Source organism: Archocentrus centrarchus, unplaced genomic scaffold (assembly GCF_007364275.1).
Source record: "Archocentrus centrarchus isolate MPI-CPG fArcCen1 unplaced genomic scaffold, fArcCen1 scaffold_40_ctg1, whole genome shotgun sequence".
In the NCBI taxonomy this organism is placed as follows: domain Eukaryota; kingdom Metazoa; phylum Chordata; class Actinopteri; order Cichliformes; family Cichlidae; genus Archocentrus; species Archocentrus centrarchus.
The window spans coordinates 1,586,328-1,613,452 of record NW_022060266.1 but is presented as its reverse complement, the minus strand read 5'-3'; the positions used below and the strand labels follow the sequence as shown (position 1 = coordinate 1,613,452).

Sequence of the window (27,125 nt, the reverse complement as noted above, 5' to 3'; positions counted from 1 at the left end):
TACTGCTCCACTATCTTCAGCTCACACAGTTTCAACAGCTGAAACATCCTCCTGACAAACTTGTGGATCGACTTCAGTTGTACCTTGAGTGTGTGAAACTGCTGCTCCACAGCCCGGAGGCTGCGTTTGGCTTCCTCATCGTGACTCTCCAGTTCAGCCTCCAGACGCCGGATCCTTCGCTCCAGCAGAGCGGTGATGCCAGCGTCCACTTTCTCGTGACCGGCGGCTGTGGCTGCAGCGTAAATCAAAGCAGGCAGTGAATTTGGGTTTCTGCTTCTTAGTATTTGTTCCAGCTCCTTCACCTGGTGAAGAGAGACGAGAGGTATGAAGCGGCAGAAGAAGGCAGGTGTGTCTGATCAGGCTGCTTATGGCTGTGTGAGAAACCTGTCGCTCCAAGTCCTTCATCCTCTTCACATCCACAGATTTGTCTCTGGCCTTCATCTGCCAGCTGGTTCTTTTGCCCACTTCCTGTTTCAGTTTTTCTACCTAATAAGAAGACGACCTGTTATTTCCAACACACTGTGCACAGCTGTCACTATAGTCACTGTAAAAATCTCCAAAGAAACACCTTCTAGATGTAACTTTGAGCACAAATGTTTCCAGAGTGAGGAAACACAGATGAGTTCTTCAAATGTAACACAACTCCGATCAGTTTTATTTGCATTCAGTGGGAACACACAAGTTATTCAAGCTCCAAATCTGCAGAACAGAGACAACAACTAAGACTTCACCTGAGGAGAAAATGACGGTTCTTCAAGAAAACAGCTACCACAAAGATGCTCAGCAAAGACTCTCCTGAGACTTACAGGCTCAGGGTGATAAGTGAGGTAAAATATTGGCGTGGCAGACAGTTCTATTAGACTCATGAGGAAAGTTCACTGAAGCCAGAGACACAGTTTAAACTGAGGGTACGAAATAAAGAGCCTGTGAGACCTGAGCATCACCTGTTCTCTGAGCTGGGGTATCTCAGCTGCAGCAGCTTTCAGCCTGGCAGCATCTCTGTCCAGCAGCTCCTGGTTCTCAGCAAACCACTGCAGCTTCTTCTTCAGCGCTGCCACTTCCTCCTGGTGCTTGTCCTCCAATACACACACTTCAGAGGTCTTATCTCCTAACACATTCAGAAGAAATCCACTCTGAGTGGGCTCACCTGGATAACCAGTTACCAGCTCTGATCAGGCTTTTGAGTCTGCGTGTGCACAGTACAGCGGTCCTATAAGCTCCACGTGACTGAGAAACACAAACATTTTTACTAAAGCTCCCGTTGGCTGCTCTGATATTAATATTAATATTTTAGCCTCTTGAGCCCGAAGGATGTGGCCTCCATGTTTTCCAAAAAGAATTTCACATTTCAATTTATCTGAACAGTTTTCCACTTTGCCTCAGTCCATTTTAAATGAGCCGAGGTTTGGGGATCACGTGTCTGTGGATGGCACAGTGTGCTCACAGACAGAGGTCCTGAGGTCACACCAGAGTGCTCAGAGATCACGGGCGTCTGATGTACTGATGAGATATTAAAAGTCTTTGCAATCTGATGTTGAGCATCATTACTTTGAAATTGTTCTACAATTTGTGGACACATTTTTGGCAGGTTGGTGAACACCTTTACCTGAGAAACTCAGGTCATGTTTCTGACCTGTTCCCAGTTCACCAAATTAGCTGTAAAATGTTCCTCCAGCTGTCTTTTTAGTGCCACTCTTGTTTTCCAGGGTTTCTGAGATGTGCTGCTGCCATCAAACTCAATATGACCCAGCTGACTGTGACTCAGTTTAAACATGTTTTTATGCAGATTGTTTTTCATACAGCATCCCAACATTGTTGGAATTAGGTTTATGGATGAAATATAAAGTCCATGAAACAAATATTGAATATTGAATAGTGCAGTTTTAGCGCTGCTCTGTGTCTTACCTGAGATGGAGCTGGCTCGGGCTTTAGCCAGGTCTCTCTCTTTCTTCATGAGCTGCAACTCCACCTCCACAGCCTGCTTTTCTTGCTTCAGCATATGGATGTCCTCAGACATCTTGGCCTCATTTGTCTGCACACAGAGTCACATCTGTGCTGAGTGAAGGCAGCTGACACAGAGCTTCAGCATTACAGCACAAGTCAGTGAGAGCAGTACTAACCTGAAGTGTGTTTATTTGAGCTAACAAGTCTGCGATGTGCAGAGTGTGATCCATTAAGCATATCCTTCCCACAGGCCTCGAGGTTTGATTCAGCTGCTCCCTAGGTGAGGTTAAAAAGGTTTACCCGAACCACTGAACAACTGCTCCACAATTTCATGATCTCTGTCACTTAATGACCTCCTTCACTGTTATCAAGTTAGTACTGTAGCCTTTCTGTGTGTGCTGCATGTCCTCCCACAGCCCAAACACATGGTGTTAGCGTACTGCTGAGTTTAAACTGGTTGTAGATGTAGATAAAGTGTACAGTGCTGAAGTGGTCAACAAGTCTACAAACGAGCTTTACAGCCTCTCACAGGTCACACACACGTGTCCACGTGCACGCTCGCTTGCTCGCACACGCGCACACACACACACACGCACACACACGCACACACACACACACTATAATAAGAATGTGAATGTGTGGGAAACAGAGTGATTGTGAGGTTTCTCACAGAGAAGTAATGAGAGCAGTTCGCAGGAGTGAACCCACCTTGTGGAAGCCAGCTCAGTCAGCAGCCTCTGGTTCTCATTAAACATGGCCTCCTCGTTGGCTTTACTCTTGGCCTGCTGAGCCTTCATCTGCAGATAGAGCTTCTCATTCTCCTGGATGCAGTTTAATGTCACCAAGAGCATGAGAAGACCAACAGAGATATACTGACTCTTCTCTTTGCTGTTTTTTTTTTAATAAAATGTATTGATGCATTGAACCATTGACAGAATTAGTTTCAAATCTCTCCAAGAAACTCATCTTCTCCTGTTTGGAGGTGCAGAAATCTTCACTGATGCCTCTCAGTATCAATCTGAAGTTTGAGCGCTCTCTGCTGTATTTACCAAATACTGAGCTCCTCAAGGAGTCCTTGAAAATGATTAGAGGAATGGGTCATAATTCTAATCACTGTCTAAGTTCTGCTTACACAGCATGTTATCAGAGTACTTTTAAGCAGAGGAGGAAATGGCACAGAGCCATTTAGTTTAGTGCTGTGGGGAAAATGTTTGAGGTCCATCTCATTATAGATTCACTCTCAGCTCCCAACCTATGCAAAAAAGCTGAAGAGGTCAGCACACACAGACAAGGCTGACGGTCATCTCTGACTGAGGTTAAAGAAAGCCTGGCTATGCTAAACCTGCCTCGTAGTCCATCCCTGTGGTCTCTATCTGGCAGGAGCTGCTGATGCAGCACCAACATCATCATCTGCAATGCAACTGTCCAATCAGAACCCTGCAGACTTACACAGCTTATAAGTTACTTATCATCTATATCCAGGAAGGTTACACAGGTGAAGGATGAGCTTGGAGATGCAGTGATACAATCAAAGACAAGACCACATAAAAAAATAATGAATAAACAATAAGAAGCAGCATGCAGGGAAACAAACCTGCTGGTAACCTTTAATGAGTGTCTCCTGCTCTTTGATTTCTTTATCAATCTGCTGCAGCTTCTCTTCTGCAGCAGCGTCTGTGGCCTCCACCTGCCTCTTTCTCCGACTGGCTTCTTCTGCACTGCGCAGCTGATGAGGGAAAAAGCAGGTCTCACACTGACAGCACTCAAATGAGAACAGTCCTCCATACGTGCCAGTTTCTCCATTTAACAAGCATCTTGTCTAAATGTTGCAAAGTCCACGGGAAAGTAGGGAGAAAGAGCGGGGGAAGACCACCGATTGGACTCGAACTTTTCCAGCAAGCATTCTGACAAACTGTGCAGCAGTTTTTAAATTGTGTTGATAGACCAGGTAAAACCAAAGCTGTGATCAATAATTTACGCCAGGCTTCTTCCCGTATATTGTCACAATGTTTTTAAGGTGAAGGTAAAATCAAAAGTAATCAAAATTAAACCAATTAAACCCTGAACTCCACATAGGGCCAAAAAAAAAAAAAAAAAAAAAATCATATCTCGGATTCATCTGATATTCAGGAACTAGAGCCACACAGAACGCCACCTGGATCCGATTTGCAGGCTGCTGGAATTTAAGAGGGAAAACTCCATTTAATGCATATTTTTTCCATATCTCAGCTGAACAACGAAGCATCTCGCTGTTGTCCATGGACACGTCATATTTGATCGGGTTATGATCCAGACACACAAATACATGACACAACTCTTGATGTCAGGCCGATCACTAAATCCTCCTGTTATCGCCCACCAGACAAATCACACATTTTCTCATTATGAGAATTAAAGCTTTTACAAAAAATTTAAATGACCATAAAATGAAAGTTCTTTTACTTCAACGTTTGAAACCTTGGAAAATGATGGACATGGACAGTAGGACCTGTGTATTATCTCAGTGATTCCATGTTTGTGAGATGGACAGTGCACAAATCAGCTAAAATGTGCCCCTCAGATAACTGCCTGTACCTGTGGCACACCTGAGATATCTGAACTGACCCTTATGTTCTCTGTTTTCTGAAGGACCAGCTTTGGCTAACCTCACATAGCCACACACGCTTTACTGCTCCAATATCTGGGAATTACAAGCACATTCTTCTATTTCTGTAGAATAACGGTCAGGATAATCAAAGTTGCCTAAACTATTTTATATTATAAAACCTTTTTTTTAACTAATGACAATATAGTGTGTGCACAGAGTAATACAACGGTACTCTCAAAGGTCACACTCCAGTAGCCATTTACCACAGGCTGGTGAACTGCACATTCTGTCAGATCTGCTCATTTTGAGGGGTTGATGAAGGGTGGCACAGGAAATGCCACAAGGCTGCAACTACCAGTTATTTTAGAAATTGAGTATTCTATTGATTATTTCATCAATTAATGGAGTAATCAGATAAGAAAGGTGGTTGATGAAGGACCTCCAGCTGTTTCCCAGTAAAGGTTTAAATGTTACAGGAACAAGCACTGCTGCTTTGGACGCTAGAAAAACGTTTCCTTTCACTCCACCTGAGCTCACCGTCTCGATAACGGCTCCGCCTCTTTGCGCTTGCTGCGTGCAGACAGACTGCACGTAAAACAGCTGCTGCTGTTGTGTTATCAGTGTTTCCTGTCAGTACTGAACAATCGCCAGTGCTGATGGTGGCGCCTGCTAGAAAACTGTGGTAGCTAACAGATGAAATCCTTAGCACAGCACAGCGCACACGCACACGCACACACACACACACACACACACACACACACACACACACACACACACGTCACCACTGCCATGTATATCAAAGTAAAGGCAGTGGTACCACTTTTTTGAGTGTTTGGGTTACCTTACCTTACCTAAGGTGCCCTAAGCCCAAGCCTATAAGTCTCCCTCTAGAAGTACCCCTTACTGCACAACGTTGCCCTGAGGCAACGAAAAGAAAAACTGAATTTCTGAAAATACAACATTTTTTAAAAATTCAAAAAACCTGACAAAATCCCTCTCTACAACTTCATAAACACTCCTGTATTTTTTAATTTAGGATTTATGTCATTTTAAATGATTACTAGGGCAATTATTCTTACCTTCTTCTCACACCATGTGCTGCTTGGACAATGTGTCAGAAAAGGATGTCCCGCCTACAAATCATGCTTGGTAGTGACTCCAAGATGTTATTGGACTGAAATTTAATCCTTTTTAAAACATTCTGATGGGTTTGCATCATTTAAGTTCACATGTACTGGGCATGGGGCTTAAAAAACTTTCTGTTGCCCCAGGGCAACGCTGTGCTGTAGAGGGTTAAGTATCCCAGGAACCACAAGTAAGCCAGCAGCGTGAGAGCGACGTGCTCTGTTGGGGTGATACGGTACTATGAGGTCTTTGAGATAAGATGGGGCCTGATTATTCAAGACCTTAACCAGCTGTTGTTGTTTGGCCAGCTCTTTTCAGCTGCATGTAGATGAGAGAGTCCCATGTCTAATCTGCTGTACATCAGTAATTGTGGCAATAATCATGATTATGCATGTTTTTGTATGTTCGAACCCTGACCTCAGTTCAGGAGATGAGGGTTGAGGCGAGGAGGAAGAGGACAAGGTGGCAGCGGTGGAGGAGGCAGACGAAGCTCTGATAGGTTGCTAAGCTGCACAATGTTGATTTGTTTGATCGCCTGGGCAGACAAAAAAGCTTCTGCTCACCAACTGATGAGCCGCGCCATCAAAAATAACATAACAATAACTGTGATGCTTCTACGGGTGAGTTACAACACATCTATGCAAAGTAGCACATTATCCATTAACACCTCCCGTGGGGACAGTCCAGATACACGTATGAAATCTCCCAAACTTTTCCTATACTTGCTATTTCATCAGACATGACACAGCACAGCGTCGGAGTTCTGAGTGTTAGTTCAGACCTTTTAGAGCAGGACTGTTTGGGCAGTGGGAGGATGCGTGGTCATGGAAGCAACAGCTGCAGCTACACCATCATACACAGCTGAAAACAGAGGGTTCAAAATGTGAGGAGCTGACATGACTCACACTCTCGTTCATTAAAACACCTGGCTGTTATGTTGTGTAAATACAGAGTGTGAAGTCAGTGGAAATAAAGTGTCTGTGTGTGGAACAGAAGGAAAGCTTGGTTTGGGAAGCCTGTTTGTGCACCTTGCTTTGTAGGAGGTAATTCTGCTGTCTGAGCGAGCTGAGCTCCTCTGCTCCTGCCTTCATCATCTGCAGCTCCCGCTCCCTCTGTGCCAGCTGGACTCTCAGCTCCTCCACCACAGAGCCGTCCTGCTCCATCTGAAAGGCAGAACCAAGTCAAGTCTATACTTACAGGAATCTGTGTGCACAGGAGATGCACGGTTTCTGCTTTTCTCTGTTTGAAGCACATGGATTTTGGTGTGTCACCCAAATCATCCTGGACGGTGCTGTGCACAGATGATGACGACATCACTGTAATCCCATCTGCAGTCTGCCAATTAATCTTTTGTGAAATCAAACAGAGACTGTCGGCACCTCAGCAACAGTATCTAAGCCCTGCAGCTCTGTCAGTCTGTGAACAGCTCTCAGCTGAAGTGATGCGCAAACAACGGAGGCTCTATTCTTACTCACAGCCGTCTACTGGAAATATTTTATGTTTTAGGGCACACAACTGTAGACGAGCAGCTACCGAGTACGCTGCTGTCTGGAATCTGTAAGCTTTCGGGTCCGTTTCTGTAAGCAGCGGCGGTTTTTGGGGACACAGACTGTGAGTGTTCCCAGCCCACTCTGACCTCATTGCACAAAGACCCGGGCCTAACACTGCGCCAAAAGGATCTCTGGGTACATCAGTTCAGGGTGTCAGCCTGTCAGATCAGCTGGTCTCAATGCCGGCCAACATCATATAGAGCACTCAGTTAATGCTGCTATAACCTGATCTCAGCTGATACAAACTCCTTTGCAATGCACCTCCACCTCCTTTCATGCTTTAGCTATGTGCCATGTGTTGCCAGTAATGCCTACTCATCAACTTTCAAAGTATGTATGTGGAAGGCTGTGGAGGTCCCACAACATGCTAGCAAATATAAATTATTGTAGGTGGAAATATCTCCTAATTATAGCAATCCAGAGAGAAATGAAAAAATAAAAAGCTTCTTCAGGAATCTACACTGTGATGAAGACAGTACAAAGCAGCTTAATATAAACACAGTTATTTCTATATGTATTCTACAGCACATATTTTAGTGTAGCTCAAATGAGCACATTGTTTTGTAAATGCATTAAAATATGAAAAGCTACTAACAAAGTAAAAAGTCAAGGTTGATGAAACCCTATTATCCATTAGCAGAATACTGACTCAGTGTGAAGTGTGCTGAAGTGTGTGCTGTAGTAGTAGCCTGGTGTCTTTAGTAGGCATATCAATGAGTGTAACACACTTGTGTGTTGTCGCTGTCACTGTGTTCTGATGTGGTACATCTTCAGTCAGGAGTCTGCAGCATGTGTGTCCTGTTGCAGATGGCTGCCAGGATTTAATCAGCTCACCCCACTATTCACATGGTAAAAGCAGCTGTGGGCAACAGGTACTCTCAAAATGGCTAATATTCATTTTAGATAAATGCACTGGTGTTCGTGGAAGCCCTGAAAAGCAATATAATGTGTTATGTTACCTCAGAGTACCTTGATGATCACCTGCATGCTGAAAATGGTGAGCAGAGCCTGGGCGAGGTGTGGAACAGGCAGCAGAGATTATATATCTCATGCAGAACACTGCCTTGGGGAGTTCCTCGGGACCCCCCAGGAGCAGAGAGTATATCTGTAATAGCCTGCATGGCCTGCTACCACCACAGCCTGGCTTTAGATAAGTGAATGAAAATGGATAGATTGATGTTCTCTATAGGATGTTGTACAACAAAAGCATACCAGTGGTTATGGCTACTTCTGACACACCGGACTGCTCAGCATGGGATTCCTGTAATCTCAACTTGTAATATAATGCTCCATAGGCGTGTGGGTGTTTGGTAACGGTGACAGCTGCTATAATCTCTCTAAAGATTATTACCAACCATGCACAAACCAAAATGAGCTCTCTGGTGGTCAGGATGGCTTACACAAAGGCAGTATTTCCTTACACTGAGCTGTGGAAGATGTTTCAGCCGGGCTCCTCTGACTTCCTGTGCAGAGTCCTGCTGTTTGGTGGTGTCTATTTGCTGCTGGAGGACAGCCACTAAGGACTGAACAGATGCCACTAGTTCATTCCTCACCTTCACATCTGGTTCAGCTAATGAAAACACACAAAGGTCATTACAAGTTCAAACAGACACAACTGATACCTGTTGATAAGAAACAAAGCCCAGCTGGACAATTTCTAACAGTACACATGAATGCATTCTTGTCTTATATTACCCAAACACACTGATGACTTTATATGTGTATAATATAATAACCTGCAGAATCCCAGCAGTCTTTTTCTTGGTTCTTTGTGGATTTGGCTCTTTGTGGATGCTGTGAGAAATGGGAACCAGAGGACAGGCTTTTGGCTGCAGTAGCAGAACTTCTACTTATCCCTGATGACCTGGAGGTCACTGCTGTTCTCCCGTCCACTCTCCGTCCCCTTACAGGAGCTACAGTGGCTCTCCCCACCGAAGAGGTACAAGCAATGGAGCCACGGGAGGCCTGTGAGAAAGCGTACACATCAATATCCTTTTATGTGTAAAATTCAGGGTCTGAAAAGCCTTTTTGGGGCTCATATTAAATGAGCTTTTCTACATTAGTGCCTTTCACGTAGTTTTCCTCACCGGCTGTTTCTTAGCTTTGCCAGTGTGAGATAATGTGAGAGAGGAACTTTTGGTGTGATCCTGCATCAGCCTGTCTACTTCTTCCTTAATGCTCAAAGTCAGATCGTTGTTGGCGGACTGAGGGACGCTGCTTAGATGGCTTCTCAACCCCCTGGCCCCATTTATCACTGCAGCTGCAGGGCCAGGCTTTCCTAGCTGCTTGTGTTGTGACGCTGTGGAAGTTTCATCCAGGAATGTCTTTTCCAGTGAGCCAGATGTCTTTTCTTGGTCAGCTTCCACAGCACTGTAATCAAAATGAAAACCACATTAAACATAATATATTTTGTGTCCTGCACCTTGCTCCAAAATGACTTTCCCCCTTTGGAGATGAAATTTTCAAAGTGATTTTTCCCCACTTTGGAGGTGCAAGATAGTCTCAGCCACTATCCTCGTTAACAGTGCCGGAAAGCAAAGGCAAAAAAACTCAGCTCCATGGATGTGACAGTGTGAGAAACTGCGAGCTCCTCTAAATGCAGCGTGGGTAGATAATACACTGTGTTCATGTCATGTTCATCTACATACATTAGCGCAGATACTAATGTTATCTTACTCTGCTGTTACTTATACACAGGCTTTACCAGCTCCCTGAGTTTCATCACTATCCTGCTGTAATGAACACATTTAATTCACAGGTTTGCGTTTGTTTGTGGAAGCTCGCTACTTTTCCCTACAGGTCAGTAACGTGATTGGGTATAAAAAGAGCCTCTAAGAGGAGCCGAGGTTCTCACAAGCAAAGATGGGCAGAGATTCACCAATATGCAAAAGCCGGCACCTATAAACTGAAGACCGATTTCAGAATGTTCTTCACTGTAAAACTGCGACCATCATCTATGGGACAGAAGATCAAAAGATTCCAACAATCTGGAGAAAGTAATACTGGACAGCCATGACGTCTGGGCCCTCGGCATTAAAAAAATGCACGACGTGGCAGCCACAAATGCAGGTTTTAGCTCTATGATGCAAAAAGAAGCCATATGAGAACATGTCTTCTATGGGCCAAAGCTCATTTAAAATGGACTGAAGCAAATCTCGTTTTCAGTGCTCCGCTCTAAAGCCTGCATCTCTGATGGTATCAGAATATATGCTCCCATCCAGACCGCAGCTTTTTCAGGGAAGGCCTCGCATATTTCAGCAACACAATGCTAAACCGAATACTGCAGCTATTAAAACAGCATGACTTCGTAGAAGAAGAGTCCGGGTGCTGAACTGGCCCTTGAGTCCAGACCTCTTACCAACTGAAAACATTTGGTGCATCGTGAAATGAAAAAATGCAACCAAGAGCCAGGACTGTGGAGCAGCTAGAATCCTATATCAGACAAGAAAGGGATGACATTCCCCTCCAGCAGGACAGCAGCATGCTTCAGCTGCTCGTCTGTGGATGGATGTGGATGTTCTTGTGCCAAAAATTGATTCATCAAACTAAAAAATAAGAAAATTGGATATGGAAACCAAAATGTGCATCATACTTCAGCATAAACTACGACTCTGCAGTCCTGACCTGACAGGCCGGAGGGTGAAGCCTCTAACTTGCTCCATCTCTGGTCGGATGGGCCTCATCAGCTCTTCTGCAGTCGGCAGCTCTGCAGACACACAAACGCACAAAATAATCTCTCAACATCCTCTCGTGATCCCGCCCCTCACAAATACTACTTCAGGGGCTGACTCCTACAAATGACATGACTGATGACTTGAGAACTGGAGCCTAGTGTGACAAATGTGTCCAGTCTACCAGTTATATGACCTTACAGAATATAGCGTTTCCTCCAGGCTTTGACATGGCAGTCAAAGTGTGTTTCTGAGCCCAACCTTTCAAATTTTTTTATGGCACATGGAGGTTTGGGGTCTTTGTAAGACACTGCTACAAAAATGATGTAATGACGACCTGCTGAATAAACGAAACCATCTTGCCTTGCTGCAGAAACCAGACCTCCATTCCTCAGCCTTGTAAGTAATGTTGATGTGGTGGGCAAGGACGTGGAAGCACAGACAGCGAGGGGGAACTATCCTGAGAAGAGCTATGTTTATCCAACTGTCAAAGGTCTTTTTCCACAAGCGCCAGCCTACACTGCATTTACTGTTTGATTTATCGACTGCTTGGCTTTTGATTGAGAAGAGGCCAAAAACAGAAGAAAAATAGACTACAGGAAAATGGTTAGAGCTACTACTTCTTCCTTTAACCCTCTGGGGACTATCAGTGATGAGCCCAAACCCTATGCAATGAGAATATGCCATTTTTGTTCTTTTTAAAGACTGTTCTCTCAAGTCCTAGCAATCTGTGGACAAAGAAAATAATCATTCAAGCTGATATGCATCCAAATCTCTTCACATTTTGTTTTCAGCAGCAGGATTATGTCTGACCTGACTCGCTGGTAGAAACAGGGTGCAGAGACTGTGTGGCATTTTGAGGAGGAAAGGATGGAGACAGAGGTCTGTTGGGCTTCCATCTCCCTTCCAAAGATGAAGTCTGGTGACCATGGTCATCTGAATCCTCCACAATGTGGATTTGCCTGTAGGCCTCCTGAAGAGCCTCCATCTCTGAGCCTCCACTCTGCACATATGACTGACCTGCAGAGCATTAATTAGGTTTATCCAAAAAACACAGTTAAATGAAACTTAAATGATCTCGCATCCTGATCAAGGCCATATTTGCATTGTCTAGAATTCTGTCTTCAAATCTGGTCACATTTTCATTTAAGCTACATTGTAAATGCATATATTATTTTACCTAATGATGCAAAACGTATTACAATGTTTTTGGTAATACTGAATATGTAATTCAGACATAGAGTGAACATGGCTATGAACCACAACGCTATTACATCCTAGAGTGCAATCAATGAAACAATAATGGATGTGTGTTAGAGAGCCCTTCATTTGGAGTTTGAGGCTCTGTGACTACTCTCTCTGGAAACAGGAAAATCACCCCAAAGGCACAGAGCAGAGAGTTCAATCAGGAAAAAAGGAAGCCCAGAGAAAGAGCTACAGTTTAAAGGAATTACCAGAACTGATCTATCACACTGACACTGTACAGGAAAAAGATTTATGGAGTGAGGACGAACTGGAGTAAAAAAGAGAAACAGCATCCCAACTTCACTGCCATCTAGAGGAAAATGAATTCATAAGTATGTCCAAGTATTTTCAGGTGGAGTGCTCCCTCTGCAGCTGAAATATATTATATACACACTGCTCCAAAAAGTTAAAGGAACACTTTGAAAATACATCAAAAAATCCTGCTGGATATCTATACTGATATGGATTGGATAAGATTATATATGGATGGATGGACGGATGGATGGATACTTTATTGATCCCAAAGGAAATTAGGGCATCCAGCAGCTTAATACGCACAATAAATAGAATACAAAATGGAGGCATAAATTATACAAACTATACTAAGCTGTACAGGGGCTTAGTGCTCTGAAAGCAAGGAAAACAAAACAGAAGTCCAGTAGTGCAATATACATATACAGATGTGCAGAGATATGCAAACGATGCAGTGCAGTGATACACAGTAATAAAGTGTCTGATTTACAGAGTGCCAAATATCAACATATGTAATGATGATTGTATGTTATCGTCCCCTGAGTGAAGCATTAAAGAGTCTGATGCTCTTGGAAGTCAGAGTCCAGCTCCACTCCGACCTCTGACCCGGTCTGCCTGACCAACTTATCCAGCCTCAGCACGTCTCTCTTCGTGACGCTGCCTCCTCAGCACACCACCGAGGATGCTGGCAGCTATAGATTGGTAGAACATCTGCAGATGTTGAAGGACCCCAGTCTCCTCAGGAAACAAAGCTGGCTCCGCCCCTTCCTGTACGGTGTGTCTGTGCACACCGACCAATCCAGCTTGTTATCCAGCTGCAGACCGAGGTACTTGTAGGTCCTCAACATCTCCACATCAATCTCCCCAATGGAGACTGGCTGTGGGGGTAGTCCAGACCTACGGAGGTCCACCACCATCTCCTGAGTCTTGGACGTGTTCAGCAGCAGGTGGTTCAGTTGGCACCAGTTCACAAAATCATCCACCAGTCTCCTGTACTCATCCTCCCGTCCACTCCTGACATATCCGACGATGGCATCTGAGAATTTCTGCATATGACACGTCTCAGAGTTGTACAGGAAGTCAGATGTGTACAGTGTGAACAAGGAAGCAGAGAGGTGTGGTGCACCAGTACTGCTGATCACAGTCTCAGCTGTAGTCCCTCAGCCTCACATACTGCGGTCTGCCAGTGAGGTAATCCATAACCCAGGTCACCAGGTGAGGGTTAACTTGCATCCTGTTCAGCTTGTCTGTCAGTAGAGGGGGCTGTATAGTATTGAAGGCACTGGAGAAATCAAAAACAAAACCCTCATAATGCCACTCTGCTTGTCAAGATAGGAAAAGGTCCAGTGGAGAAGGTAGAGGATGGCATCCTCCACACCCGCCTTCTCCTGATAGGCAAACTGCAGGGGGTCCAGTGCATGTTTAACCTGGGGTCTGAGTAGATGTAGGAGGAGATGGTCTTCATAACGTGCAATGTTGGAGCAATCGGCCTGAAGTCATTGAGCAAGCTGGGGCACACTTTCTTTGGCAGAGGAACCAGGCATGATGTTTTCCAGAGTGAGGGGACTCAGGTTAAAGATGTGCTTCAGAGGTTCACCCAGCTCAGAAGCACATGCTTTCAGCAGCCTGGGGCAAAGGCCATCACATTGTTTGATGGCAATGAAAATGATCAACCTACAGAGGCTGAATTCAAAGACACCCCAATGGTATTGGCTGACTTGATGCTAAACTCTGATTAAAAAGTGTTCCAGTAACTCTTTTGAGCAGTATACACAAACACACACAGACACAACACACACGTGTGGTCAGATGTTTACATACACTCATCATGGGCATGAATGTCATGGTAACTTGGGGCTTTTAATTATGTCTCTGAACTGTTCTTTTTCCAGGGTGGACTCATTGTACAGCATATATAAAAAACAAGTACTGGGAGCACAGGTTTGAATTAACTTTGGGTTTTCTCTAATCCACACAGAGCACGCGTACAGACTCAAATACATACATGCACACTGATATGTGGTTAAATGTCCCTTAGCAAGTTGCACCTCAACCAGATGCTTTAGGGAGCCATCAACAAACTGAGTGGGTGAGTTAGTGGCCACTTTGTGTGTCTGTGTGTGGATATTTGTGTGTGTGTGAGCATGCATATGTGAGATATATTCTAAAGCAAAAGTATTTTATGACGGTCTTCTGTGTCTGTGTTACCTCTGTGCAGGGAGCCCACTGTGTCCTTCCTCCTCTCGTCTTCATCCAGGGAGTCATAGAAAGACACTGAGACAAACACTAAGTTAGAGCAGTTTAACTGTTTCGCTGCAGGTTCTTCACCAAACTACAGCAGCAGACAAACAGGAAGCCTTTAACCCTCTGAACTATCATTAGTGATGAAAACATGTGATGAATATGTTTTGGAGAATGATTATCTACTTTGTTCTTGTTGGGAGAAGAAGACAAAAAAACAAGAAGGTTCAGATTAGTGTGATCACTGATGGTGAGCGTTGTGAACTAAAAGTCGTAACTTTATAAACTGTGATTATTACCGCATCACTTCAACATCTCCCGGCCTCAGCAGAATATCATGTGTCTCTTACCTCTGGTAAGAACTGCAGACGACTTCTGAAAAACAGAAGAATATGACAGTGTGGTAAAATACCCTTCAATTAATAATAATAATAATTAGTAATAATAATTCAGCCACCATAAGTGTTAAAATGGCTAACTTGACTTCTCTCCCTAGTCCGTCCTGAGTGATCTCAGATCCATGTGGAAGTATTTGTATTTGTATAGTCTGTATTTGTGGATGTAACAACAAACTGTACCCACTGACGATGGTTTTCTGAGGTTTCCTGAGTCCAGGCAGTGATTTCACTACAGCATTGTGTTTTTAATAGTGAGGCCCGAGGACAGGGAGATCACACATAATTCATGCTGGTTTTCACTCCTGTCCGCAGTGTACAGAGACCTCTCAGGGTTCTCTGAATCTTTTAAATTATATTTGACTCCAAAACTGGTTTTTGTTGCTGCTGTGAGCGCTCAGACCAGCTTCCTGTCATAGACAGAATTTTTCAGAGCTCACTAAAAGCTGCTGCCTAGAACACACACGGGCTACAATTTCTGAAAACCCGAGACCTGAATGAAATTCGAAGCTTCGACCTGAAAAAGCAGACTTTGACCAGAGAATACATTGTTGCAAGGTCCAAAATGAACTTTCAGATTGGGACGAGGAAGTGATGAAGTTCTGAGCACAAACCTCCTCCAGTGGCAGCTTCACATCCTCCTCATCTTCAAAATCGCTGCTGTAGTGTGGGGAGCCTGTGAAGAGACCTGATTAAGACACAGGCAGAGTCACAGTGGCATTTCCCCAGGTCAGTCCTCCTACCTGGAGTCTCTCGGATCACCTCTGGCCTTTGATCATCACCACTCCGCTCCACTGCTTCTTCTGCTTCCTCTACTTTCCTACAGGGAGGACATCCTGATCATTACATCAAAACCACAACACTGAGCTTCAAGGCCCCGGCAGCAGTTTCTCCACAGACCCCGTAAACACTCAAAATGAGCTCATCTGTCTTACTCAGAGGCCTCATTTAGCTGAAATAACATCCTTGTATAAAGAGGAGAGGAAAGCATCTTCCATAAAATTCAATAACTATTTATGCAGTATAGCTATCGTCAGATTTACAGTTTTGTTTTACACATTTTTTAAACAAATAAAAAAAACACGTTAAACTTAATTAAGTGAGCGTTTGCAGCTGTATCTGTGTTAGGGATGGAACGGTTCATGAAAAAATCCCGTTTGGTTCGCTTGTCTCGGTTGGGGACGTGTGTGTTGTTCGGTTCAAAAGCCTTGCCCCTGTAACCCAAATGAAGTGTCCAGTGCAGCAGCCTGGTGGTGGAAACAGCAAGCAGCAGAGACACAGGAGGCCCAGAGTTAGAGGACGCAGCAGCAGCAGCGCTGTTTGGGGCTGCTGTGTGGGACCATTTTGGATTCAGTGATGAAGAGAGTGGTGGATAAAACTGCGACGCTGTGTAAGCACACGTGTTGCTTATGCTAACGGCAACACGTCCAATATGAAAGCACTTTGAAATTAGCAATGTCTCCCTTTTACTGTACAAAAATATCACCTCGCTTCAACCTAAGACTGTCACAATCATGTGCCTCCTGCCACACTGCCTCGTTCTTTCAGTTTGTGCATGGCACCGTGACGTCCTCGACAATAACCGATATTTTAAACACTCTAAATGGTGGATTATCTGTTGCTCATGTATGGTATTTCTGGAGCGTTGACAAAATATAAGAAGCAAAGTATATCGAACCGAACCAAAAACTGCGACCCCCAAAACCATGACACGAACCGAACCGTGATCAGATCCACCCCTTATGGAACAAACTCATGAGCTAATACATAACTGTTGGTTACACAGCAAAAATCTGCCAGGTTTGTAATAAACTCTGATATTAAAGAACAGCGATGAAAACTTCCTCCTGGGTGAGTCAAGCACAGGCTCCCTGCATTTCTATGACAGCCTATCCCAGCTGTCATAGGGCGAGAGGCACGGTACACCTGCACAGGTCACCAGCCTGTCACAGGGCCAACACAGAGAGACAGATTTCAATTCATATTTATATGACTTAGCATCATATTTAGTGTGAGAAAGCATTTCTCTGGGACAATTTTTTAACTAAGTGTACTGGGAACCCTTTGTGGGGATGGCTGCGTGCCGGCACAAACACACTGCATATCCGTGTACACGCTCATTTCTTACATGGGAGCAGTTTGATGGCTTTCTGGGACACTTTTGTTCCTGTTGGCGATCTCACAGCAGGAAATCCAGCACATGAACTTTGCCTGCCAACACAGAGAGCTAAGTCTTCACTGTCTGCATATTATCCTGGTCAGTTTTGTGGTGGTTAGACACCAGGTAACATGCTTGTCTGCAGATTCAGTTCTTTAGTTCCACAGTGGGGAACTCCCATCCATGGACACATGGAGGTTTTAATCAGTGGTTTCAGCGGGCAGGTGGTGTGCGTCCTCAGGTTCTAACAAATACAGCCGACCATTAAAGCGACCTGTCGTCCTCCTCACAATGGCCCACAGAGTAAATCTGCTGTCACATTTAGTAATGAGTGTCCTAAGAAGACCACAGTGAAGGTCAGCCTCACACTCAGACATTTATGAGTGAATGAACAAAGTGCGCGTCATGCCATAGAGAGACGATAGCTACACACAGCAATAATAAATGAAGGTGAAATAAAGTGCTGAGGTGGTGTAATAGCATAGCTGTTCTCATACCTGCAGGTACCAGCAAGGGTGGAAGTGGTTGAGTCCAGCTCTCTGTTGAGCTTGGAGTAGTCTATAGTGGATGAAGCTCCTGCCTCCAGCTGCTCAAAGAACCTGGCTTTCTCCTCTTCCTCCTCCAGAGTGTCTAAACCCAGACCGCTCACAGCTGGGACCATCGCCGAGCCTGCACACATTTAAACACAGCACAGCAGGGATCCTTCTCAACAACAGGAAACATGAAAATTATGACATGTGATGCCCCATATGGAGACAGGATAGAGTTGGACATGAGGACATTGTTGTTACATCCCATAATAACCATCAAAACAGCCTTTATTTTTGTTTCGAGTGCTCTTTTAATTCTTATTTCTATCTGTATTTAGTTTCACCTTCAATTTTGAAAACTACAAAAAACTGCAAACACCTGAAGCCATAAACTGAGCTGCTGTGTGTTTTTATCATGTTCAGAGTTTCAGATTCAGTGTAACAGACGCTATGATCAGCAGTAGTGTTGTAGTACTCGAGATCGGTCTCGGTCTCGGGTTAGGTGGTCTCGACTACAGCACTGATCAGCAGAGACTGCCGGATACGCTGTCTCTGCATCCAGAGTAAACAAACGCAGACAAAAATGAGGATGAGTTGCAGCAGCTAACTGATGGCCTTCAACAACATTCAGGCACGTGAAAAAGAAAATACACCCTCTTTCAATGCTAAGCTTTTATGTATCAGAATATAATAAAAACATCTAAAATGTTTAAAATACAAGCTCAAAGGTATCCACACATCACTCGTACAGCTCCGTCTGTGTGTTCGTGGACTCACCCTGGGTCTCTGTGTTGTCTCTCAGGAGGAGAGCCGCTGCCGGGTCTTCCTCCTTTGAGTGAACACCTTCTGCCTCCGCTTCCTCCTCCTGGATAGACTCAGACATCCTTAAAGATGCCCAAGATTCCAACCGTGCTAGACCCAAAGAAAAGCATGAGTGACGAACTTCCATCAGCAGGACTAATCAATGTAAAGCTTAAAATAATCTGCAAAGTCCTCGCCAAAAGATTAGACAAAAATAAATCACTCCATTCATGAAAAAGGTTTCATCAAGGACAGACTCTGAGCCAATGAAGCACATAAACTAATAACAGATTATTGTTCCAATAACAAAGCAGAAACCAGGGTAAAGTCTTTAAATGCAGAGAAAGGAGCTGAGCAGGAAAACTGCAAATTCCTACTTGCAGTTCTACACAAATGTGGATTTGGTTCATCCTTCATTGATCGACTCATCGGGGGTCAAAGTGCCGTTATAGTAAAGTCAGTGAACGTGTGTGTGAAGTTTGATGGGTCCACCTTGAACAGTATACATCTATGGTGGGTGACATCGAGTTATTACGTTCACAAGCTGTTCAGAAAACGCTCCCATCCACCCACAGATCAGCTCTCACACAGGTAAGTGTAGAGCAGGTGGGCCCTGACACCTCTACTTCCTGCGCCCTCCCCCGGATTGGGGGGGGGGCGGGGCTGTGTGAAAATGTATTTAGATAACTGAAATTTAAAAAAAAAAAAAAATAAAACAATATTTTCACTCCACTGCTTTGGTCACTGTGTACACAACTGTGTACATCACTTTCTATAGTTAGATATTATACTGTAATATTTATTTGTACCTGTATCACAAGCGAAGGAATTATAAAACTCACTAAAATAAAAAATATATATATTTATTTAACTGACATTAGTTGTAGATGCTTGTGGTTGGTTTTCACACACAGTGTTGGCTTTGTATTGGATTCATCTATTCTGGACATTTTACATTCCTGACAATTACTGATTCACAATGAAATGAGAAAAATGAAACCACTAAGCTAAAATTAAACAGTTTTCTAAAATAATACAGAGTTAAAAATAAGGAAATAGTGGCGGCTGCTGGTGCCCCCCCTTAACCTCCAGGCTGGTGAATCTTTAGGTGGCACTCATCCCGTGGAAGCACGTATGGAAGCAGGAGTTCCAGAAGCGGGAATAAGAAACGGTAAAATCATAATAAATCTCTGCTGAGCCGACTTTAAACACAAGTGCAACCACTGATATTACTCGCAGGCACTGTGTTGGATGTGTCACCGTTATTACCTCTCGGCGATCCTCCCCCGCCGTGTCCATCATCCTGTGACCCTGTTAGTCTCTGGTTGCTTTTAGAGAGCGGCTGCTTGTCAGGGACACCTAAATCCACCGAGTCATCTGAAAGAGACTGACAGGGAATACGGATACACCTGTCATTGTGTTTATGCTTTTCATTTCTGATATGAAGAGACACTGATTACTGTGGCATTTCTGATATTACACAAATAAACGGAGCTTGCTGTTTGGCTAAGGTACAGTAAGCTCAGTTACTCCTTCTGCTTTCAGGCTTGCAGTACTTGCAATTTTAAATCAGCTAAATTCCCAGCCAGTCAGTGCTTTACGGGGACACTGACTGTAGGCTAAACTGTGCTTGTGGAGCTCATAGAGCTCATTAATACTTACGTTAATAGTTACAGGTAGTCTGAAATTAATAAATGACACATTTATGTCACAGCTGCACTTGTTTCAGTACATTTTATTTAGATAATGAGGGATCATGTTGAATAAAATCTTAATGAAGAGTTTTGGGACATTTTTTTAGGCAAAATTATTTTTGATTATTTAAACAGTTAATAATATCAAACCTTAGTACTTTAAAGGTTTGAAGGTGAACCAATCAGATCATCTTAAATCAACTTAAACCTCTTCATCACACCTCTCCTGGACTCCATGACTGACTCTGTGGTGACACAGCATAAAACGTATTCCACAAAAATATGCCTCCACGCTGCCTCTGATTGGTCAGTTGGATTCTTGGTTAAATGTTTAGGACTATACAAAAATGTCAGAAGCAAATGCCAACCTCCTGGGCTGAAGAATGAAGCCAAACTCAGGAGTTTCTGCAGTGGTCATTTGTGGCTGGTTCCGAAACTGATTCAGTCACCATAACCTCCGATGCTGAAATATCCCACTTTCAGCTGTGACAGTAACATGCTCACAGCCTGGGGCAAAAACTATCTTCCCCCTTCATGACATATTAAAAATCCCACCCAATTAGATTTTTTAAGGTTTAAAGTTAGGGGCGTGGCCACTTTGATTGAAAGGTGTGCCAACACAAACAGCTGGAGCTGGTCAGCCTCAGCTTCACTCAAACATTCACATCATCTCCAGGATCTGACCAATAATCAATCACTGATCAGTGTGTTCTGTGTCTAAAGCTTCATTAGTGTGATGTAACAGTGATGCTGCAGTAACTACAGTAAATGTTTCAGAGGAACTGACTGACAGTCTGACAGCTGCAGCTGCCTCATTATAAATGCGTGACATCATCGCTGTCTCCGTCCTTACAGCCTGTTGACGAGTGAACGACTGTAAAAGCTTCATGTTACAAAATAACAAACTAACGTCTAACTGGGATTTCAGAGCTTGTAGAAACACAAACGTCTGCAGATGAATTGGCTCCTCTGATCGCTTTGCAGCGTCTTTATGAAGGAGGACATGAATGGGAGTGTCAGACAGGTGGTTCAGGTGCAGCAGGAGGGGCGGAGTCAGAGAGACACTCAGAGGTTGTTGGATAAAAGCTGCCAGGTTAGAGCTGGAGTTAGCTCTTCCTGGAACTGAAAACCCGAGTTTCCTCATTGTAGGGTTTCAAACCCAGAGCTGGAGCTGAACCTGCTTCCTGGAAGAGGCCCCCAGTGTCTGTCAGGTCTCCATTACACTAAATTCACATCATTGAACCGGAGCTCTCCGTGTGTTTGTGCTTCAGTTTTGGTGAGTTGTGTATTTTGTTAGTCTTTTACTTTGTACCAAATTGTATTTATACCTGTACAGTTTATGCAAATGTATGATTGATTTCTTTCTGTAAACGTCATGCGACAGGTGCTTGCTCGTGTGATATCTGAATGTTACCACAGCTGCATTCATGTTGTATTACCTCTTTTAAGAACTGCTCAAACTGTGCGTCCAGCTCTTCTTTTGTTAGTCTGCAAGACATGACGTGTGACCATGCTCACCTCAACCAGTGGCAAACTAAAAAGGAAAGACAGAAAACCTTTAACATTTTTGTAATGCATCATGAAAACCACAGGAATCACTTATCATCCACCATTCTTTGATTTCCTTCTTCCAGTTCAGGGTCCCAGAAGCACATTGACATAATTCACTTAGAGGCCACTGGATGATGTACAGACGCATGCACATATTCTGATATATTCGGTAACATCTTGTGGGATTGGTTTTGACTATACTGTTGACTGACTGAGAACTGTTGATTTAAGTGTTATGCTTTATGACTGTCATTTATACTGCTTTTTGCTTTCTTTCATTTAAAAGTATTGTTTGATTGATTTATACTTACTCCAGGTAAGTTTATGTTATTATTTGATTTTATTTAATGAAAGAAGTTATGTTTATTGTGTCTCGCTCTGGGGTTGTTGCCTGGCAGATCAGTGTGCAGGTCAGAAATCAAAATGATTTGACACTTTTCAAAGGCCACCTGCGTTTAGGAAGTTTGGGATTTTCCATGAGGTAATTCCTTTTTACAGATGAGGTAATGGAGCTGTCAAAGAAGCATCATATGCAAGCACGTGAGGGGAAAGACACCAAGAAGAGCTGGATAAAGATAATAGGTCAATCAAACCTGTCAATAAAGGTCAGGTCACTCTAGCATCGTATTCCATAGAGTGCTTTTTCCTCTTTATCTTTTTTCCGTGCGTTTGCTGGACTCTTTGTTCAATAAACCGACTGGTAACAACTCTGCTCTATTTTTCGTGAATTTGTCCTCAAAGTGTTGATTCTAATTGGAGACAAAGACCTGGAAAGATAGCTTATGGGCCTAAGAAGGGGGGGTTACTACCATCAACCCTTTGACCCAACAATCTCACAACATCCGAGTGTAAACAACCGCCATCATGGTGGTTCCAGCCAAGCTCCTGACCTGGACTGACTGCTGAAATTCCTCCTTCATCAAGGACGCACTGTCCACAAAAACCAACCAACACGTTAAACAGTTTCCTTAAAAAACAAAAGTGATTTTACACAGTCAACCTCCGAGATCAGCATCCTACCTTTAGCAAAGTCCAAGATCATGATAAAATGTCCCATCTATCCAAATACATTTCCAACCACCTGTCAGCCCACAGCAAGAGCTTTGTGGTGACATGAGTGGGTAGAGCCAATCATCTCTGCTGACTGAGCAGTGTGTGTCTGTCCAGTATGTTTATCTGGACAGTGAACCTGATGAGGATGAGTAATAAGTAATTTGGTAAATTGTTTTACAAAATGTAAAACTACATTGTTTCTTATATGTTTGATTATATGTTTGAAGACAGGCTCATCTGTATGGGTGTAGCTCTAAAATGTCACTTACTATTTCTTTCTTTTTAAAAAAAATGGCCTATAGTGTAGGCTAATAATGATTAATAAAAAAAAATGACATGCAGTACTATTAGTATATTATGTGCAGAGAGCCATTAGTAAACACTAACATGCAAAAATAGCATAAAGCTAGCCTACAGGTCAGAGGGGTCACCTAACATTACACCACTATAATGAAACACTGTGGTGCTTCATGTTTCTGCATCACACGTCCAGACCTGTGAAAACAGGTGTCCCCACACCTGCTGACATCGCTGTCTCCAAGATGGAGATGGACTTTGCTCAGCTGTCATGGAGAGCTCTCTCGTGACGTCACAGCTGAGGGCCGTTTCTCTGACAACTGAGCAAACTCCCTGCTGCTGAGGAAGACTGCGCTGGAAAGTGGTTCCGTGTGTTAAAATTCAGTCACAAAATAAAACTGATTTTTCATATCAGATATGATAAACGTTTGGACGAGAGTTCACACAAGCATTCCGTGACCATTATTAGGTTTACAAACTCCATAATGAGTCAACATATTTGTGTCTTTTTAAACTTATTTGAGTTATACATTTGCACCAAAATAGTAAATGATCATGCTGATAACCAGCAAACACAAACTCATCCTCAACAGCAAAATGTTCAGAGAAATAACGAGCCCCGAGCTGCCTTACATCGACTTCAAAGTCAAGTGTTTTTCTACCACAGATCCCATAACAGAGGTGAAATGTTCCTGTAAAACATGCTGAAGGCTGGAATATTTCAAAGTAATACAGAGCCCTAAAGGACAGCGCGCACCACAGCCCCGCCTCAGAAACCGGGCTCAGCACCTTTAAAGTGTAGGGTTAACGTGAGAAGTTACGCCGCAGGATTAAAGCGTGCCACTTCCGATCACCGCTGTCAGGATAAAGCTCGCTCCCAGCCCGTCGATTAAAAACTTTAAAGCAATGCAATAACGTAAGGCGGATCAAGCTATATAATCCTTCAGAGAGAGTTTCACAATAATACGATTTTGGAGTATTCTCCTTCACTAGCGGACAGTTGTCGCCTAAATTAATGAATGTCTACTTTGGTTATTAATGCCTTCCTTCGTAATAAAAAACAACGCAGTGCGAGGCTCCTTATTTCAACTAACGAGTTAAGCACTTTGTTCGTACTTTGAAGAAGCGCTGCCTTACTTCCGGTGTTTTCAGGGAACTTAACTACACTTACCTACTTAGGTAAGCTAGGAACGTTAGCCAGCTAAAGCTGTGTTTTCCTGCTGCACGCAAAGTACGGTACTACCCTTGGATTAGCTTAAATCTATCGGTCTTGTATCGACACAACTCACGGACAACGAGCGCTCCCTCAGCTGAACACTTGTCGAAACGTCTCTTCTGTTTGTTGTCTTGAGTGACCAGCAGTTCCCGCGACACAACAGAAGTGACACACGCAACCCGATTGGCTAGGAGAAATACGTCATAGGAAACTTAGAAGCCAATAGACGATCAGACATTGATATGTAAAAGTCACAGTGGAAAATGCACACAAAGTGGTTATAAAGGCTTTAGTGTACATAAGGAATCATATATATATATATATATATATATATATATATATATATATATATATATATATATATATATATATATATATATATATATGAGAAATATTAATTTAAGTTTGGTTGATGAATAAATCAATATACATAAGCTTAAACTTCAAAATGTTATTTTTCCCACCAGTCTACTACACAGACCAATGAAGGGTGGAAGTGCTCCTGTGATAAGCAAACTCCTGAAATTAAAGTTAAGCATCATAATTGGATAGTTTTATTCAACATTAATGTCTCACTTAATATAGCTGGAAATTAATCATTCGCTCAGCTGTATTCCTTGATGTTGTTATGCTTGTTAAAGATTTAAAATTAAACCACAAAAAGTTCGTTCTCCGTTTAACCAGCTGCTTTTACACAGCTGTGCTTCGCACTCACGGTTGCTAGGTGACATGAGCTACACAGAGGTGAGGGCAGGTGATGCTGATATGAAGGCTAGCCGCTCACTTCCGGCCTTTGTGGTCTTCGTGGGCTGCGAAGGACGTGGGCCGGGTCCTTCAAAGGATGCGGCCCCTGAATTTGGACATTGTGCATCGATATAATCTGTATGCCTGGAACTCGTGCACTGAGAAACGTTCCACGGTGCAAAGTGCGATTAAAATGCGTTAAAATTTTTAATTCGTTAATTTCCCTGTAATTAATTAATTGAAATTAACACGTTAATGTACCACCCCTAATATATATATATATATGTATATATAGTGTGTATATACTATATATGAAAAGGACATATGCAGTGTATATAGAGCAGGGATCCTCAAATCCAGGCCTCGAGGTCCGGTGTCCTGCAGGTTTTAGATGTGTCTCTGCTTCAACACACCTGAGTCACACATAGAAGTCATTAGCAAGACTCTGGAGAACTTGACTGCATACTGAGGAGGTAATTCAGCCATTTAAATCACGTGTGTTGGATCAGGGACACATCTAAAACTTGCAGGAGACCGGACCTTGAGGCCTGGATTTGAGGATCCCTGATCTAGAGCTTCTATAAAGTGTCTCTCTAAAGAGATGATCTACTCTGGATATTATACAGAATACAGAAGAACGTTCCACAGTGTAGGGTGGGTGGATCAATCCAACTATCGATAGCATCGATGCAAATATTGGTAAATGGCTCCTCTCATGCTCTGCTCTGCTTCGCTTCAGTGTTGTGCAGTTGTGTGACTGCACTGAGCAGACAGACACACACAGGCTGCAATCAATAAGAAAGAGGAGCATCGTGTGGAGGTATTTTATGACTGAATATAAAGCTTTCAAACAGCAAGGTGGGAAATCCTCTAGTTTGGCAACAAAAACAATTTATATAGGCACTTTTTTTTAACCCAGCCAGACGCACGTCTCCCATTCAAAATGAGTGATTTACAGAGTTTCTTCTTTCTGCTCTAGTTTAGAAGCAAAACTCTTTCCCTGCCCCTCACCTCACTGCTCTGGTCATTCTGATGCACAGATCCGAGATTTCAGTGAGAAAGTCAGGCGTGGCTCTGCTCTGTCTGTGCTGAAACTGTGGCGTGCTTTGCCAAAGCTGTTTTCACTAAGATGCGTGCATTTTGAAATGTAATTTCAAAATCAAACTGTTTAAAACCATGTGAAAAATACTTTCTCAGCATGTTACTTTAAAAAATGACTGCTGATTCTTATCCTGTTCAGTGTCGCGTAGGGCTGGAGCCTATCCCAGCCATCATAGGGTGAGAGGCAGGGTACACCTGTACAGGTCGCCAGCCTGTCGCAGGGCTAACACAGAGAGACAGCAGTTTAATATTATCAGTAGTAGTAGTGCAAGTATTATGTAAAATATTTTAAAATCAAAACTCGCGGGTTGGGTCATCGGGGCAGCAGTATAAGCACAGAAACCCAGACTTCTCCCTCCCCAGCCAGGGAACGCAGTTCCTCACCCTGAAGGTGCAGCGACACAGTCCTCTCAACGTACAGGCAGGAAGCAGAGCGGATGCAGAGATACCCACCCCAGCCTGCAGCAGAGTCCAGCCTCTCTCCAGGAGACTGGCTCCAGAGCCCAGGCCATGCATTGATGAGCCCGACCATATCTAGTTGGTATCTCTCAATCTCACTCACTAGAGGTTCTTTCCCCACCAGAGAGGTGACTTCCATGCCCCAGTAGCCAACCTCAATAGCTGGGGATCTGTCCTCCAGGGAATCTGCTCAAAACACATTGAACTCGACTCCCTACAATGCCTCCTGCAGGTGGTGGGTCTTCAGGAGGGTGGGTCCATGTCTCCTCGTTGGGCTGCACGCTGCTGGGCCCCACGGGTTAAGGCCTAGCGACCAGGTGCTCTCTCGAGCACCCTCCCCAGCTTGGTATCGTGACGGGCACCATGATGGTGGTTATCCTTCGACCACTCAGTACCCTTTAAGTGCTACTGTTGTAATGTGACACACACACTACAAAACAAATCTTGGCACATTTAAACAATAAAAGCTGATCAGAGGCTTCAGAAATGGCACTCTCACTGGCTGATGACT

The 27,125-nt window shown here is 43.6% G+C and overlaps 1 protein-coding gene across 5 annotated transcripts in view; it reads right to left on the bottom strand.

Annotated features, from left to right (window-relative positions):
* Window positions 1-27,125, bottom strand: part of cep162 (centrosomal protein 162) — a 35,552-nt gene that overhangs the window by 5,979 nt on the left and 2,448 nt on the right. For 2 of the 5 annotated variants that reach the window (XM_030724685.1, XM_030724689.1), the window contains exons 1-22: window positions 24,384-24,485; window positions 21,633-21,727; window positions 19,769-19,886; window positions 18,476-18,610; window positions 17,666-17,837; window positions 15,754-15,830; window positions 15,625-15,686; window positions 14,966-14,990; window positions 14,583-14,648; window positions 11,691-11,897; window positions 10,831-10,912; window positions 9,294-9,576; window positions 8,943-9,171; window positions 8,628-8,776; window positions 6,685-6,819; window positions 3,539-3,670; window positions 2,653-2,765; window positions 2,121-2,220; window positions 1,906-2,032; window positions 945-1,108; window positions 385-486; window positions 84-302 (exon numbers count right to left, since the gene is read on the bottom strand). In XM_030724685.1, coding sequence (XP_030580545.1) covers window positions 84-302; window positions 385-486; window positions 945-1,108; window positions 1,906-2,032; window positions 2,121-2,220; window positions 2,653-2,765; window positions 3,539-3,670; window positions 6,685-6,819; window positions 8,628-8,776; window positions 8,943-9,171; window positions 9,294-9,576; window positions 10,831-10,912; window positions 11,691-11,897; window positions 14,583-14,648; window positions 14,966-14,990; window positions 15,625-15,686; window positions 15,754-15,830; window positions 17,666-17,837; window positions 18,476-18,610; window positions 19,769-19,886; window positions 21,633-21,692 — 2,757 coding nt within the window. In that variant the 5' untranslated portion in view covers window positions 21,693-21,727; window positions 24,384-24,485. Of the gene's footprint in view, window positions 1-83; window positions 303-384; window positions 487-944; window positions 1,109-1,905; window positions 2,033-2,120; window positions 2,221-2,652; window positions 2,766-3,538; window positions 3,671-6,684; window positions 6,820-8,627; window positions 8,777-8,942; window positions 9,172-9,293; window positions 9,577-10,830; window positions 10,913-11,690; window positions 11,898-14,582; window positions 14,649-14,965; window positions 14,991-15,624; window positions 15,687-15,753; window positions 15,831-17,665; window positions 17,838-18,475; window positions 18,611-19,768; window positions 19,887-21,632; window positions 21,728-24,265; window positions 24,486-27,125 lie in introns of those variants that run through there. The other 3 variants (XM_030724686.1, XM_030724688.1, XM_030724687.1) reach the window with 3 other exon arrangements.